Below are 17,363 nucleotides of genomic sequence, written 5' to 3' on the forward strand. Positions count from 1 at the left end.
AACCATCACTCCTGTGTTCCAATGGTACGTTGTGTTAGCTAATCCAAGTTTATAATTTTAAAGGCTAATTCATCATTAGAAAACCCTTTTGCAGTTATGTTAGCACAGCTGACAACTGTTGTCCTGATTTAAACAAGCAATAAAACGGGCCTTCTTTAGACTAGTTGAGTATCTGGAGCATCAGCTTTTGTGGGTTCGATTACAGGCTCAAAATGGCCAGAAACAAACAACTTTCTTCTGAAACTCGTCAGTCTATTCTTGTTCTGAGAATGAAGGCTATTCCATGGAATATACTGTATATGTATGATTTTACTAGACATGTCCAAAGCTCTCCTGACTGCAGTAAGAGAAGTACTGAAGTGAATATTAGTGAGTCTTGAAATATTAGTCATTTATATAGTATTAGAAAACACTGTGAGTCTAAGTCTTTTTCTCACAGAGGGAGTTGCTTGCTTTAGCAGAACCAACAGTGGAGTCGACCATGGGGATGCAAGAGGACTTAGCAGTGACTAGGACAGTGAACCTATCGTCAGTCGTCAACAGAACCTTCCTGGACTCGGACTTCCGTTACACCCTCTTCCCAGTGTTTTACGGTGTTGTGGTCGTCCTTGGTCTGATAGCCAACAGTTACGTGCTGTTCGTGCTGCAGCACATGCACGACACCAAGGCCATGAATGAGATCCGCATCTACATGGCCAACCTGACTTGTGCCGACCTCCTCTTCGTGTGCGCCCTCCCCTTCTGGATTGGCTACTACCACCACCGCGGTGACTGGCGCTACGGCGACTTCCTGTGCCGCGTCACCGGTGTGTTCTTCTTCTTCATCAACACTTACTGCTCCATCCTCTTCCTCGCCGCCATCAGCGTCAACCGTTACTGGGCCATCACGCGCCCGTTGTATGCCGCCTCGTCCGACTGTTGGCGCCGCGGGGTGGCCATCACGGCGGTCATCTGGGCGCTCACTCTGTCCATGTCCGTGCCGTACCTCTTGGAGACGGGCATCCAGGTGGACGACGGAAACGTGTCGCGCTGCTTTGAGGGCTACCACAACAAGACTGACGACGAGAAGCGGACTGTGGCCACCACCCACCTCATGTGGTGCTTCGTCTTGGTCTTCTTCCTCCAGGGCCCCTGGACTCTGGCTGTACTGGAGATCAAGGAGGGCTGGGGCAGAATGGACTGGGGCCAGCGGACCAGGCAGTGGCTTAACGATGCCCACCAGGTCACCTTGATGCTGATGGGGCTCAACTGCCTCCTGGACCCTGTAGTGTACTGCTTCGCCACCAGGAAGTTCCGCCTCTACATCAAGGACCATCTGAAAAAGGTGGGGAGGGGGAAAGGATGCTCGGAAACAGCCATCACACACATTTCTATGGTGGAGTGCAAGAATGTGAGTCAGCGGCTCCATAGCGAACAGCAGCAGCTGTTTAAATCTCTAGATGACATTGTATTGTAGATATTGTGTCTAATGCTAATGCTGACTGTTGTTAGTGACCACATCCTCAGGATGCTTCATTCCATCACACCCACACCTAACAAGGCACACACAGTGCAGAACATGCACTCTGCTATGTAGCCTCATGTTCATTCAGACACATTCACATGAACAGATGCACCACCACACAGCCCCACCCAGAGTATGGTTCCCCTCTAGATGTCTTCCCTGTAGGGATTTGTCCTGGCCACTGTGCCAGCTATAATCAGTGCTTTAAAGAATCTTTGGACCATTGATTCTTTGGTTTCACATTTCAGTTGTACTGTACATTGTATCTCACAATGTATCTTAGTTTGTTCTTGTGACAGACTTGCGACCGTTAATTTCATCACATCTGTTTCTTCCTGTTCTTCTAGTGTAATCAGAGGAGTGTAATCAGAGGAGAAAAGCAGATGTTTTATTGGGAACAGGAGCTTCTATAAATGATTGTACAATAGCTCTATAAACTCAGTCCCAAGCCACTAGACTAGATCCTTAGATAAAATGGATATCAAATTACATTTTAAATATCACATGCGCCAAATACAACAGTGAATTGCTTACTTACAAGCCCTTAACCAACAATAGTCCTATCACTGTTGGAGCCTTCTAAATTGGGTGCTGAACAATAGCTGGTCGTGAGCAAGGAATAAAAAAATCCTTGTTCTTGAGCACCTAATATGGACATATATTCACACGTAAAAATAAGGTTTTCAGGATGCTGGCTGTCCGTCAAGTTCATGCATGTTGTGATACACTAAGCTTTGTAATGATCTGAAACTGTAATTGTGAAACTAAGAATTGCATTGATTTTAGCCTGCAGGGTCTTCACCACTTATGGAATTGGCAAAACTGTTCATGTGTGGTGAGATGTGAAACTGTATTTGTTTTGCAATTCAATTTAGTAACATAGCAAAACAAATACTGGGAGCTTTTTATAAATATGTGAAGCATCGCTATCCCACTGGGCACAGACAGTTCAACTTCTAGTATTGATTAGAAGTTGGTTGAGTTGTCAACTAACGTGAATTCAATGTGAAATCAACAAATGTAAAAATAGAAATGTTGAAATTACGTGGAAACAACATTGATTCAACCAGTTTTTGCCCAGTGGGATTATTGTTATAGTAAAGAATGAGGGAATAACAAGCTTCCCGATCCTTTTATGAGGCTGCCAGCTACTGAAGTATTAACAGAGACGTGTGGGTTATGAAGTTAATAGACCTCTGTTATAAATGTTGCAGTAACTGTAACTCTGTGTATGTGATGCATTTAAAACATATTGTGTAATACGCTGTACTGCCTTCTCAATGTAAATATGAACTAACAGATATATTGTTATTGAAATGCCTGTTTTTTTGTTTCAGTAATTTTTTCCATTAAAAGATTCTGACAAATATCACTATGAATGCAGACAAATTAGAAAAATAAGACTTTTCAAACCTCAAGTCTAGCTTCTCTTTAAATATTAAACAAACTCTAACTCTCTTAAGAACAGTTTCTCTGACACAGATTAAACATAGTCCTGGATGAAAAAGCACGGTCAATAGAGTACCTCTTGATAGAGTTTTTAAGTCCAGGACTATGTTTAATCTGTGTCTGGGAAACTGCCCCACAGTGTTTTAGAATGAGCAAAAGAGGATGTAACTCCTCTTATCTTCAGTATGTGATTTATCAAGCAGGTTATTTTAGTGTTACTTTCATGTCACATATGCATATGTTGTTCCTGTCCTTGGGTAAGTCCCATCACCCTCTCTCATGACAAGGCGTAGGAATCATCCCAAGGTGGCGTAGGTATCAGCACCATCGAGAGCATCCTGACTGGTTGTATCACTGCCATGTATGGCAACTGCTCGGCCTCCGACCACAAGGCACTACAGAGGGTAGTGCGAACGGCCCAGTACATCACTGGAGCCAAGCTTCCTGCCATCCAGGACCTCTATACCAGGCAGTGTCAGAGGAAGGCCCTAAAAAGTGTCAAAGACTCCAGCCACCCTAGTCATAGACTGTTCTCCCTGCTACCACACGGCAAGCGGTACCGGAGCGCTAAGTCGAGGTCCAAGATGCTCCTAAACAGCTTCTACCTTCAAGCCATAAGACTCCTGAACATCTAATCAAATGGCTACCTAGACTATTTGCATTGCCCCCGCCTTTACACCGCTGCTACTCTCTTATCTATGCATAGTCACTTTAATAACTTTACCTACATGTACATACTACCTCACATTGACTCTGTATCGGTATTCCCCGTATATAGTCTCGCTATTGTTATTTTACTGCTGCTCTTTAATTACTTGTTACTTTTATCTCTTATTCTTTTCTGTATTTTTTAAAACTGCATTGTTGGTTAGGAGCTCGTAAGTAAGCATGTGACTAATAAAATGTTATGTGATTTGAAGTTGGCGTAGGAATTATCCCAAGGTGGCGTAGGTATCATCTCTTGTCATGTAGGCGGGGCACAGGTCGCTGTAGGCTTGGTTGGTTTCACCACAGTTCATGTAGACTTCTCCCTCATCCCCAGCCTGGGCCTGACTCCTCCCCCTAGTGGTGACAGCAGACACATGATCAGCATAGTGATCAGCACAGCGATCAGCCTAGCGATCCGCATAGCGATCAGCCTAGCGATCAACATAGCATTATGCTGATTACTAATTATAATCTCATACACAGGAAGAAAAATGTAAAACACACAAATATGATTTGTTTATCATGCTCTTACTTTGGTGCTTTTGCAGGTCCAGTAAATCCTGGAAGTACATGGAAAATACATCACAGTAAATCAAACCAACACTCACAATGTCTGAATGAACATTGTAAGCTTTTCAGAAACCTACTATAGACCTATATTTTGATCATTTAGGAATGAACTGCAAAAATCTCTGAAGCTGGAGTCATATCTCCCTCACTAGCTTTAAACACCAGCTGTCAGATCATCTCACAGATCACTGCACCTGTACATAGCCCATCTGTAAACAGCCCATCCTATCTACCTACCTCATCCCCATACTGTATTTATTTATCTTCTCCTTTGCACCCCAGTATCTCTACTTGCGCATCAATCTTCTGCACATCTACCATTCCAGTGTTTTAATTGCTATATTGTAATTACTACGCCACCATGGCCTATTTATTGCCTTAACTCCCTTATCTTACCTCATTTGCACTTACATTGTATATAGACTTTTTGTTTTCTTTTTGTTCTACTGTATTATTGACTGTTTTGTTTATTCCATGTGTAACTCTGTGTTGTTGTATGTGTCGAACTGCTATGCTTTATCTTGGTCAGGTCGCAGTTGCAAATGAGAACTTGTTCTCAACTAGCCTACATGGTTAATTAAAAATTATTATTATTATATATATTTTTTTTACAACAACACATTACTTCCTGTAACTACAGTAGCCTACATGTTACAATTATAACTGCAGTATAGCTGAAGACTTGGCAGAACTGTTGATACAGTGCAGTACACTTGACAGTGTCACTCACCTTTGGCCGGTGCACTCGTGGTGGCCAAGGTCTTTTGACCGGCCCTCTCTTTGGCCTGCTGCCTCCAGAGCCACAGCAGCAACAAGGGCAGTAAGACCCCGGCAAGGAGAACCAGCACCAACCCTGCTACTCCTGCATACACACTGCCTAAGGGGAGAGGAGGAACAGTCAATTGAACTGTATTGACATTGATGTGCCACAGGCTTACACTAAAATGTTAAACTTTACAAACCTATGCTATAAAGTACTACTGTGCATCAAATATTGATACATACATTGAACAGCAGGGTTTGACAACATAAAACTATTGATAAATGCAATCCAAAGTTATAAAACATGACATGGTAATGTGAGAGGCACCATCCCAGTACATTATCTTTTCTTTTGGTACATTGTCTCTATCACACCACCATTACCACCCATCATCGTCATCAGCTCAGTTCTCTACTAATGGAACACATCTCATTATCGTTCGTCATTTCCTCAAACTGAACTATTCTCCATCTTGAGCTGAGAGGAAGCTAAATGTGTTGGACTCATGATAAATAATGTGGATGTTATGATTGATGAGTAGATTACCAGTCATGGGGAAGTAGACGATATAGACTGTGTGGGAGGGGCTTTGTTGCTGCTGCATCAGGGCCAAGAAGTTGCTGTAAGCCTGGCAAATGTAGTGCCCACTCTCACTTGCCATGCTCAGGGTCAGCTCTCGCCCTATGCCCACCTCCTGCCTCCCACCCTGCTCGTCCAACCTGATCCAGCTCCAGAGGACAGCGGGGGGGTGGGAGATGGCCTGACAGTACAGGGTGACACTCTGCCCCTCCATGGAGACCAGGTCCTTGGGTGTGGATGACACCCACACATTGGAGAGTCTCTCTAGAGAGAGGAGGGGACATGATAAACTACTTTGTGATACTCAAATAAACACAGATTACAGATCCAGACTAAATTCTTAGAAAAAAGTTTAGAAAGGGTTCTTTGCCTGTCCCCATAGGAGAACCAATTTTGGTTCCAGGTTGAACCCTTTTTGATTCCAGGTAGGATTGTAGAAGGATAGAATAGCGTGGGAGAGGGGGTGTAGATTGTAGAAGGATAGAATAGAGTGGGAGAGGGGGGTGTAGATTGTTGAAGGATGGAATAGAGTGGGAGAGGGGGGTGTAGATTGTTGAAGGATGGAATAGAGTGGGAGAGGGGGGTGTAGATTGTTGAAGGATAGAATAGAGTGGGAGAGGGGGGTGTAGATTGTAGAAGGATAGAATAGAGTGGGAGAGGGGGGTGTAGATTGTAGAAGGATAGAATAGAGTGGGAGAGGGGGGTGTAGATTGTTGAAGGATAGAATAGAGTGGGAGAGGGGGGTGTAGATTGTAGAAGGATAGAATAGAGTGTGAGAGGGGGTTGTAGATGGTAGAAGAATATAATAGAGTGGGAGAGGGGGGTGTAGATTGTAGAAGGATAGAATAGAGTGGGAGAGGGGGGTGTAGATTGTTGAAGGATGAAATAGAGTGGGAGACGGGGGTTGTAGATTGTAGAAGAGTGGAATAGAGTGGGAGAGGGGGGTGTAGATTGTTGAAGGATAGAATAGAGTGGGAGAGGGGGGTGTAGATTGTTGAATGATAGACTAGAGTGGGAGAGGGGGGTGTAGATTGTTGAAGAATGGAATAGAGTGGGAGAGGGGGGGTGTAGATTGTTGAAGGATGGAATAGAGTGGGAGAGGGGGGTGTAGATTGTTGAAGGATGGAATAGAGTGGGAGAGGGGGGTGTAGATTGTAGAAGGATGGAATAGAGTGGGAGAGGGGGGTGTAGATTGTTGAAGGATAGAATAGAGTGGGAGAGGGGGGTGTAGATTGTTGAAGAGTGGAATAGAGTGGGAGAGGGGGGTGTAGATTGTTGAAGGATAGAATAGAATGGGAGAGGGGGGTGTAGATTGTTGAAGGATAGACTAGAGTGGGAGAGGGGGGTGTAGATTGTTGAAGGATGGAATAGAGTGGGAGAGGGGGGTGTAGATTGTTGAAGGATGGAATAGAGTGGGAGAGGGGGCTGTAGATTGTTGAAGGATGGAATAGAGTGGGAGAGGGGGGTGTAGATTGTTGAAGGATGGAATAGAGTGGGAGAGGGGGGTGTAGATTGTAGAAGGATGGAATAGAGTGGGAGAGGGGGGTGTAGATTGTTGAAGAGTGGAATAGAGTGGGAGAGGGGGGTGTAGATTGTTGAAGGATAGAATAGAGTGGGAGAGGGGGGTGTAGATTGTAGAAGGATAGACTAGAGTGGGAGAGGGGGGTGTAGATTGTTGAAGGATGGAATAGAGTGGGAGAGGGGGGTGTAGATTGTTGAAGGATGGAATAGAGTGGGAGAGGGGGGTGTAGATTGTTGAAGGATGGAATAGAGTGGGAGAGGGGGGTGTAGATTGTTGAAGGATGGAATAGAGTGGGAGAGGGGGGTGTAGATTGTAGAAGGATGGAATAGAGTGGGAGAGGGGGGTGTAGATTGTTGAAGGATAGAATAGAGTGGGAGAGGGGGGTGTAGATTGTTGAAGGATGGAATAGAGTGGGAGAGGGGGGTGTAGATTGTTGAAGGATGGAATAGAGTGGGAGAGGGGGGTGTAGATTGTTGAAGGATGGAATAGAGTGGGAGAGGGGGGTGTAGATTGTTGAAGGATGGAATAGAGTGGGAGAGGGGGGTGTAGATTGTAGAAGGATGGAATAGAGTGGGAGAGGGGGGTGTAGATTGTTGAAGGATAGAATAGAGTGGGAGAGGGGGGTGTAGATTGTTGAAGGATGGAATAGAGTGGGAAAGGGGGGTGTAGATTGTAGAAGGATAGAATAGAGTGGGAGAGGGGGGTGTAGATTGTTGAAGGATGGAATAGAGTGGGAGAGGGGGGTGTAGATTGTTGAAGGATAGAATAGAGTGGGAGAGGGGGGGTGTAGATTGTAGAAGGATAGAATAGAGTGGGAGAGGGGGGTGTAGATTGTAGAAGGATAGAATAGTGTGGGAGAGGGGGTGTAGATTGTTGAAGGATAGAATAGAGTGGGAGAGGGGGGGTGTAGATTGTAGAAGGATAGAATAGAGTGGGAGAGGGGGGTGTAGATTGTAGAAGGATAGAATAGAGTGGGAGAGGGGGGTGTAGATTGTAGAAGGATAGAATAGCATGGGAGAGGGGGGTGTAGATTGTAGAAGGATAGAATAGAGTGGGAGAGGGGGGGTGTAGATTGTTGAAGGATAGAATAGAGTGGGAGAGGGGGGTGTAGATTGTAGAAGGATAGAATAGAGTGGGAGAGGGGGGTGTAGATTGTTGAAGGATAGAATAGAGTGGGAGAGGGGGGTGTAGATTGTAGAAGGATAGAATAGAGTGGGAGAGGGGGGGTGTAGATTGTTGAAGGATAGAATAGAGTGGGAGAGGGGGGTGTAGATTGTTGAAGGATAGAATAGAGTGGGAGAGGGGGGGTGTAGATTGTTGAAGGATAGAATAGAGTGGGGTGTAGATTGTAGAAGGATTGAATAGAGTGGGAGAGGGGGGTGTAGATTGTAGAAGGATAGAATAGAGTGGGAGAGGGGGGTGTAGATTGTTGAAGGATAGAATAGAGTGGGAGAGGGGGGTGTAGATTGTAGAAGGATAGAATAGTGTGGGAGAGGGGGTGTAGATTGTAGAATGATAGAATAGAGTGGGAGAGGGGGGTGTAGATTATAGAAGGATAGAATAGAGGGAGGGGGGTGTAGATTGTTGAAGGATAGAATAGAGGGGGGGGGGGGGGGGGTGTAGATTGTTGAAGGATGGAATAGAGGGAAGGGGGTGTTGAAGGGTGGAAGCAGACAGACTACAATGCTGCTGGGTCATTATCCTAGCCAGGGGCGGGGCTGTTACTATAAACACTGACATAACTGTGCTGGGTTCTGCTCCGCTGAAAAACAAGTCAAAACAATTCAGCCTGGCTGAACTACTTAACTCTCCCTGCCTGCTGTGCTTCTGTCGTCCTAGTGGTTTTCCAACAGGAAGCTTTAACTGCAGTCCCTGACATCCCTTTGTGTCTCTAAATGAGTAGGGTTTTCTCGCATAAGTCCAGGAAGCTATTTGGCGTTGCCTTGGTGTTGGCTGTGTATGTTCCCCTGGGACGGGAAAATAATGAGTTGGTGAAAAAAAGTTGAAAAACAAAATCCCCTATTCTAGCATCCACAAACATGCCATGAGAATGAACCGTTTGTTTCGTGATAACTATGAAATTAACGGGACTTTTATGATTTAAAATAACTTCCAGTCACGTACCTACCACAGTCAGGTTTAATGTATTACTGTTGGACAGTGTTCCATTGTAATAACCTGAACACTTGTATTCTCCAGAGTCCTTAGTGGTGACAAATAGAGTCAGAAAGTTGCTGTTAATGTTCATAGCTGTGGATGTGTTCTGGTTCACACGGTACCAGGTGTATTTGTTCACAACAAATGATCCCTCACAAAACATTTGGACGATCTGACCAGCAGGCATGACCGGCGCTCCAGTCTGGAAGATCAATCTGAGCCTTTGGCTCTCCTGGAGAAAAGCTGTCAAAAGAGACACAATGGTTAGAGAAGGCAATTAAAAAGCCCTGCTTGTAAATGGAACACTTACTATACGAAATGGACACTTTTAGCCTTAACTACACTGTACTCACCAACTGGTGACACAATGTATATTTTAATGGGTAGTGTTGGCAGATTCATTTGTTGTGATGACTGTAATCATTAAAGGTCCAAATCCTAATTTGAGATCCATGCACTTCGACTTTTGCGTAAAGTATGTAAATGGATGGTAAATGCAAAAAACATTGAGTTACGGGTGCAGATCTCCAGTTAGGATTCAGCCCTAATACAGTACATACTTAATATGAACCAATATACAGTAGAACATAATGAGAGGTCTTACCTGGTTTAACAAACAAACAGAGCAGAAGAAAAACAAGTTGCATGTTTAGTAGCTGTAGTTGTTTGATATGCGTTGACACCTGATACGATGACACTCTGGACCTGTATGTGTTGTGCTTTACTCTGTCTTAAAGTCCTGGTGGGGGAAGTTTAAAATGGGAAACAAAAGGGACAGGAACTTTGAGCTTCCCCCTGACTGTTAATCTGTTAACACATTTTCATCCTCAGGTTGAACTGGAACAATATTATTGCATGTCTATGGTTTAGATAACCTTTCTGTTTATATCTGTCCAAACAGCTTTGTTTCTCCACATCTCTACTATCTGCTCTCAATTATTTAGTAATAACTCACTCCAACTCAACTCACTCTAATCTCTTGAGGCCTCTGTGAGTCGCCATTTCATTCACCTCACAAAATAGCTTGGCCAACTTCAATCTCACCCTGAACTTTATTAGCTAGGCTCCATGTTATCTACTGTGACTCCAGAAATACTGAGAGCTAATGCCTAGCTCCCCTTCAGAAAGAGTGTACTCTATCTTGGGCTGGGGTAGAGGTTACATATAGGCTCCATCCCAGATTGCACCCAATTCCCTATAGAAATTATTCTTACCCCTTGACTTATTCCACATTTTGTTGTGTTCCAGCCTGAGTTCAAAATTTATTAAATATATGTTTTTCCTCACCCATTTACACGGAAGTGATCACGTGCTTGTGCCCATATATGGGCATCATGTTCCTGTTCTCACGCCTTAAACTGTATGTACTAAATATTTTGAATTAAATAAAAAAAATGAAAAGCAGTATCTCACATTTTAACGAAGGGGTTCTGTCTTTTCGCTCTATCACCAAAGTACGTCACGGAGACAAAACCTTTTGGAAAAGACGGGAGCGTGCGCGTCGGTGTATGCGTGTGCGGGCGTGTATGTGTGTGTGTGTTTCAAAAACAAAAGGGGAGGGGTGTGTGTTCAACAATGCCCTGGCATCTGCACTCAAGGCTCTCTCTCTCTCTCTCTGCATGGTTTGTTTGAAACCAAGGTTTGCACTATCATGCAAACGGTATGTACAGATATCTGCCTACCCCCCATCAAAAAGTGTGTCGGCGTCTCTTAAAATGGGCACTTTACGATTCATTAACACACAAGCCCTTTCAAATCCGAATTTATCTCACCCCCCAGAGGATGTGGGGGCTAAAAAGTCAAACACCCCAGAAATAATACAATATGTCTAGACCGACCCCCCGGGTTAAAACTTTGTTATTTCTAATCAGCGCATATACTAACGGTACCCCCACCCCGGTCTATAAATTTACATCGGACACCCCCCAAGGTGCTACCCCTAAGGTGCTATGAAGCATAAATGCAATACTGGCAGACAGAATGTGTCTCGACACCCCCTCCTGGTACTCCAGGCCCATTTTTTAGCATACAGGATGTCGCCCAAAAGAAAAACGTCACCCCATGCCTTGTAAACTCATTCCGTACTATCTCTCCTTTTGAGCCAAGACGGCGAACGAGTCTAGTGAAACAGACACTTTCCCACTCTGTTAGCACCGCTTTAGCGACAACTACAAACCCCACAGGCCAACAGCCCCGAATAGTTATCGGACTGAACATTTAAAAGATAATCTGTGAATCCAGCCTAATGGAGCTTTCTGAAGGTGAGTTAGTGAAAAAATATTATTAATGTATACAATATATTTGTTTATTAGACATTCCAACATATAACACAATATTGAGATACCAAAAAATGTATATGCAATATTTTCTCTAGATTACCTTTTTATTTTCTCTAATTTCAAGAACTACAGGCAATTACACTAATACGGGTAAATTACATATCGTTTTTACAACTCTTTTTATAATCTAAATGCAAAGTATTTTTATTCTCAGTCCACAGAATGGAACACCTATCATTGAACCATGATAATGTGAGTTACCAACGATATACACTATTAGTTTCAGGGAAATACATCCGTGTTTCTATCGCTTCTAGCATATTTATTTTGACCCCATTCATGAAAGCTTAACCTTCCGGGAAAACATAATTTTGTTCCCCCACAACGTAGACCAGTTATAACAATCCCATATGTGTGGATTATGTCTGGATTTAGTACTAGCAGAGCATACCTATAAAGCAAAAAAGCAAGGGGATGACAGTTGAGAAAATATTGCATATACATTTTTTAGTATCTCAATATTGTGTTATATGTTGGAATGTCTAATAAACAAATATATTGTATACATTAATAATATTATTTTGTCAGAAATTCATGCCGTTGATACAGTTGAGTACTCTATCGCCTGCCCTTTTGATCGTGCTCTATCTGAACTACATTATGCTTTCATTATTTTGCATCAAATCTTTATTGACCTTCAATTATTATAGAATACGTGTAAAACTAAGTATATGTTGTTTTCTCGATAACTATTGTCAATAACTATTGTCTATTGTTAGTCTCAGTGACCTTACTGACAATATCAACGTTTTATACAGATCGAGAAACATTGTTGGATATAGTTTTCATGTCTTTCATTATGCAGACATTTGTTTATTAGATTATATTTCTCATTAAGAATACTGTTGTTTTAATTCTATATGGTTCCTGCATTGCCGTGGTCCCGTGTTCTCTTATGGGTCGTTGCTTTAAATTACAATATATCATTACTTGGAAGGGCTTGTGGTCCCACCCCTCCCGAGTGTTTCCAGGTCCATATTTGGGAGCCCTTATACAGTGGGGAGAACAAGTATTTGATACACTGCCGATTTTGCAGGTTTTCCTACTTACAAAGCATGTAGAGGTCTGTCATTTTTATCATAGGTACACTTCAACTGTGAGAGACGGAATCTAAAACAAAAATCCAGAAAATCACATTGTATGATTTTTAAGTAATTAATTTGCATTTTATTGCATGACATAAGTATTTGATCACCTACCAACCAGTAAGAATTCCGGCTCTCACAGACCTGTTAGTTTTTCTTTAAGAAGCCCTCCTGTTCTCCACTCATTACCTGTATTAACTGCACCTGTTTGAACTCGTTACCTGTATAAAAGACACCTGTCCACACACTCAATCAAACAGACTCCAACCTCTCCACAATGGCCAAGACCAGAGAGCTGTGTAAGGACATCAGGGATAAATTGTAGACCTGTACAAGGCTGGGATGGGCTACAGGACAATAGGCAAGCAGCTTGGTGAGAAGGCAACAACTGTTGGCACAATTATTAGAAAATGGAAGAAGTTCAAGATGACGGTCAATCACCCTCGGTCTGGGGCTCCATGCAAGATCTCACCTCGTGGGGCATCAATGATCATGAGGAATGTGAGGGATCAGCCCAGAACTACACGGCAGGACCTGGTCAATGACCTGAAGAGAGCTGGGACCACAGTCTCAAAGAAAACCATTAGTAACACACTACGCCGTCATGGATTAAAATCCTGCAGCGCACGCAAGGTCCCCCTGCTCAAGCCAGCGCATGTCCAGGCCCGTCTGAAGTTTGCCAATGACCATCTGGATGATCCAGAGGAGGAATGGGAGAAGGTCATGTGGTCTGATGAGACAAAAATAGAGCTTTTTGGTCTAAACTCCACTCGCCGTGTTTGGAGGAAGAAGAAGGATGAGTACAACCCCATGAACACCATCCCAACCGTGAAGCATGGAGGTGGAAACATCATTCTTTGGGGATGCTTTTCTGCAAAGGGGACAGGACGACTGCACCGTATTGAGGGGAGGATGGATGGGGCCATGTATCGCGAGATCTTGACCAACAACCTCCTTCCCTCAGTAAGAGCATTGAAGATGGGTCGTGGCTGGGTCTTCCAGCATGACAATGACCCGAAACACACAGCCAGGGCAACTAAGGAGTGGCTCCGTAAGAAGCATCTCAAGGTCCTGGAGTGGCCTTGCCAGTCTCCAGACCTGAACCCAATAGAAAATCTTTGGAGGGAGCCGAAAGTCCGTATTGCCCAGCGACAGCCCCGAAACCTGAAGGATCTGGAGAAGGTCTGTATGGAGGAGTGGGCCAAAATCCCTGCTGCAGTGTGTGCAAACCTGGTCAAGAACTACAGGAAACGTATGATCTCTGTAATTGCAAACTAAGGTTTCTGTACCAAATATTAAGTTCTGCTTTTCTGATGTATCAAATACTTATGTCATGCAATAAAATGCAAATTAATTACTTAAAAATCATACAATGTGATTTTCTGGATTTTTGTTTTAGATTCCTTCTCTCACAGTTGAAGTGTACATATGATAAAAATTACAGACCTCTACATGCTTTGTAAGTAGGAAAACCTGCAAAATCGTCAGTGTATCAAATACTTGTTCTCCCCACTGTACATTCAAGATGTAAGGCTTACTAGTTATGTCAAATGTTAGGAAGACCTGTTGGTTGTAACAAAAACAAAACATAAAAATTACATTTGACCCCATCTTTTCACATACTTTTTATATGGGTCATTTTAATTTAGCTTGTTGTATGTCTCCAGCCACTTGGAGGCTCGGTGCATCTACATAGAAAAAGTACCAAACTCAACCATTGGTGGATGGTAACTAAAATAATGGCAGTGCATGTAGTCATGTTAAGGTTTTCATTGTTTTCTTGTCAGAGTTTTATGGTTTTGCATATGACTGTGCATTATATGATGTCGTAATAGGGTTGAGGATCATATCATGCCTATTGGTATTCTTGATCAATTATTGATCCAAAAAAGACACACACCGGTTCTGGGTTAATTCCCTAGCTGTTTGCATGGCTTGGTAGTGTATTAGCCTGGTATGAGGCAAGATAAATAATACAATTTAAGTAAAGTATAAAATAAACAGTATTATCCTAAATTGAGAGATTAATAAAAAATCACATCAACATCATAATCTTTCAGAATGTACCTGTTTTCCGTATAGAATGACATGTATTGTCACGTTCTGACCTTTATTTCCTTTGTTTTGTCTTTATTTAGTATGGTCAGGGCGTGAGTTGGGGTGGGCAGTCTATGTTTGTATTTCTATGTTTTGCTATTTCTGTGTTTGGCCTGATATGGTTCTCAATCAGAGGCAGGTGTTTGTCATTGTCTCTGATTGGGAACCATATTTAGGTAGCCTGTTTTGTCTTTTGGTTTGTGGGTGTTTGTTTCCTGTGTCAGTGTTTGTGCCACACGGGACTGTTTCGGTTAATTTCACTTTGTTATTTTGTATTGTGTATTATTCAGTTTATTCTATTAAAACATGGACACTTACCACGCTGCGTTTTGGTCCGATCCCTGCTACACCTTGTCACGACCGTTATATGACGAATGAGTGGACCAAGGCGCAGCGTGAAAGAAAGCCATCTTCTTTTAATGAAGAAAAACAAACACGACGCTAAAACGAACTAAGTGCACACATGCAACATAGAACATAGACAATTACCCACAATCACCTAAAGCCTATGGCTGCCTTAAATATGGCTCCCAATCAGAGACAACAATAAACAGCTGTCTCTGATTGAGAACCAAACCAGGCAACCATAGACTTTCCTAAACCTCTCTACTGAACACACCCCCATACACTATACAAAACCCCCTAAACAATACACACACCCTAAACTAGACAAAACACACAAACATCCCATGTCACACCCTGACCTAACTAAACTAATAAAGAAAATCAATATAACAGAGGCCAGGGTGTGACACACCTCCTCTTCAGACGAAGAGGAGGAAATCTGCCGTTACATGTATACATATTATATTACAGCTTTTTGTGTTTTGTCTTAGTGGTTTTTCTTTAGTAAATAGGAAACTCAACAGTGTGTTAGTCCGAGAAACATTATTTAGATGGTTGTTTAATTGTTGTTGAAAGCTTGAAATGTACACAATGAGAAGTGATATTGTAACAACAGTTTTAACGTTGGTAATTGTATCAAATATATATCTTTGCATGTTTGAACAATAGCTCCTTCAAAATGTTTTCATCACTGCCTGGTAAACACATTCTTGTAAGTTGTCTACGTTGACATTTCTGGGTATGTCACGCATGTAACATAATAATACTAAAGATTATGATAATAATGTTATATTATTTTTTATAATAATACAAATCTGTCAACCAAATGTATTTCTGAAAACCCCTTTTTGCATCTTCAATAGTTGTCACAATGTGTTTAACAGATACCCCGGCTATAGAATCTAAGACCTATTATGCCTATGCCTTAGCACAGCCTCTTGGAAACACGCCCTAGAAGTCATAAACCTAGGAACAAAAATATAGAGGTACCATGCTCTAAGTGGACATTTAAGAGCACATGTGCCCCTTATTTTTGTTCTAGATGTTCCAACGTTCGTAGATGATCCTCAGGGTCATATAACAATCAGGGTTGCTGTAGAGTGGGCATAAGTTCAACACTCAGGAGTCAATAATCATACTTTCTAGTCTGAGAGGTCTGATTTATTAACCGGGTCAAGTAGACCCTAAGAGGGCAGAAGCTATTGTTTACAAACAGTATGAATAAAGACAATGGTTCATTGTATAAATAGCCTTCATTTTTAAAAACATACAGGTAAATGCCTAGAATTAATACCTCTCATTCTTAGATAATATATATCTATATACATACATCACCTTGAATGTTCAACTCCCCTTCAAAAAGTTCCATGAGGAAGGAAGGATTCATCGATTATCGTCGTATCTGTCCTGGGCTGCTGGCTGGTGTTTGGAGTTAGGGTAAGGCCGTTAGTACAAAACCCTAGAATTGCATCTGTTTCATCTGCTCTTCCGAAGTCGTTCAGAGTCCCTAATGCTGCATGTACCCCTGTTTGTTGGCTGTCCGCTGTAAACACAAAAAAATAGCTTTTATAATAGGGTCACTTTTTGTTTTTAAATGTATAAATATTATTATGGATTTTATTTATTTTTTGGACTTACGTCGAAAAATAGTGTGTTGGTGAAGGGCTACGTAAAGGACCGGGCGCAGTTTGCTTCTGAGAATCGCCGTCTAACGCTGTCGGTTCCCAATCAATTATGCCCGGTAGCCTCTGGGTATCATACCAACGTTAGATAATGTTAACCTGTATTTATACGAAATAGATATATTTTAACTTATAAGAATACGTCCATTTGACATATTGCCTAAAAAATATATTTAAAAATAATAAAAATAATTTAAAAAATCATTGTCCATCCGTTTCTGAATATCTGTAAAAATCGTTGTCTTCCTGTTTTAGAATATCATGACTGAATGTTGTTTCTGTCTCAGAGTTGTCCTTAACCTGTTTTCTGCCCATTTCAAACAACCGCAAATCAGCGACCTCCGAAATGTCATTTAAAGCGGTGAAATCTTCCCGAATTCATTGTTTTACTCTCTATGTTCCGGGGTACCCCTTCCGTTTCGACCATGTCCTCCAGAGGTGTAGGGGGTTCGATGTCGGTTGTACATTTTATCATAAAAGATACATACAGTTGACATATAGATATCTCGTAAAATTCTGTGTCCGCCCGTTGCTCCTCGGAATTCCATTCTAACGAAGGCTGT

General features: G+C 42.3%; 2 protein-coding genes across 4 annotated transcripts; one reads left to right on the forward strand and one right to left on the reverse strand.

Moving 5' to 3' along the window:
• The first annotated feature begins 318 nt into the window (after positions 1-318).
• On the forward strand, positions 319-1,588 carry LOC139553104 (platelet-activating factor receptor-like). Its single transcript, XM_071365058.1, has 2 exons — positions 319-342; positions 440-1,588. Exons 1-2 carry the CDS (start codon positions 319-321, stop codon positions 1,454-1,456), a joined length of 1,041 nt encoding a protein of 346 aa, XP_071221159.1. The 3' UTR covers positions 1,457-1,588.
• A 282-nt stretch (positions 1,589-1,870) lies between these two features.
• Positions 1,871-16,655, reverse strand: LOC139553856 (Fc receptor-like protein 5). Of its 3 annotated transcripts, none has more exons than XM_071366603.1 (6): positions 9,857-10,028; positions 9,220-9,495; positions 5,541-5,837; positions 4,962-5,108; positions 4,194-4,221; positions 1,871-4,015 (listed from the first exon to the last, which is right to left on the reverse strand). In XM_071366603.1, exons 1-6 carry the CDS (start codon positions 9,897-9,899, stop codon positions 3,886-3,888), a joined length of 921 nt encoding a protein of 306 aa, XP_071222704.1. In that variant the 5' UTR covers positions 9,900-10,028; the 3' UTR covers positions 1,871-3,885. The 3 variants fall into 3 exon arrangements, with proteins under 3 accessions (XP_071222704.1, XP_071222703.1, XP_071222705.1); XM_071366602.1 differs by lacking the exon at positions 9,857-10,028 and adding an exon at positions 16,454-16,655 and having other exon boundaries at positions 3,747-4,015; XM_071366604.1 differs by lacking the exon at positions 9,857-10,028 and adding an exon at positions 16,449-16,588 and having other exon boundaries at positions 3,747-4,015.
• Between the last annotated feature and the right edge of the window lie 708 nt (positions 16,656-17,363).

The sequence above is a fragment of the Salvelinus alpinus genome, chromosome 25 (assembly GCF_045679555.1).
Source record: "Salvelinus alpinus chromosome 25, SLU_Salpinus.1, whole genome shotgun sequence".
In the NCBI taxonomy this organism is placed as follows: domain Eukaryota; kingdom Metazoa; phylum Chordata; class Actinopteri; order Salmoniformes; family Salmonidae; genus Salvelinus; species Salvelinus alpinus.

Coding starts and splice junctions, on each gene's coding strand:
- LOC139553104 (XM_071365058.1), top strand. CDS start 319: ATGTCCAAAGCTCTCCTGACTGCA. Junction 343..439: donor CCAAAGCTCTCCTGACTGCA/GTAAGAGAAGTA, acceptor TTTTTCTCACAG/AGGGAGTTGCTTGCTTTAGC.
- LOC139553856 (XM_071366602.1), bottom strand. CDS start 16,505: ATGAATCCTTCCTTCCTCATGGAACTTTTTGAAGGGGAGTTGAACATT. Junction 5,838..9,219: donor ATTAAACCTGACTGTGGTAG/GTACGTGACTGG, acceptor TCCTCTCTCTAG/AGAGACTCTCCAATGTGTGG. Junction 4,222..4,961: donor CACGAGTGCACCGGCCAAAG/GTGAGTGACACT, acceptor ATGTACTTCCAG/GATTTACTGGACCTGCAAAA.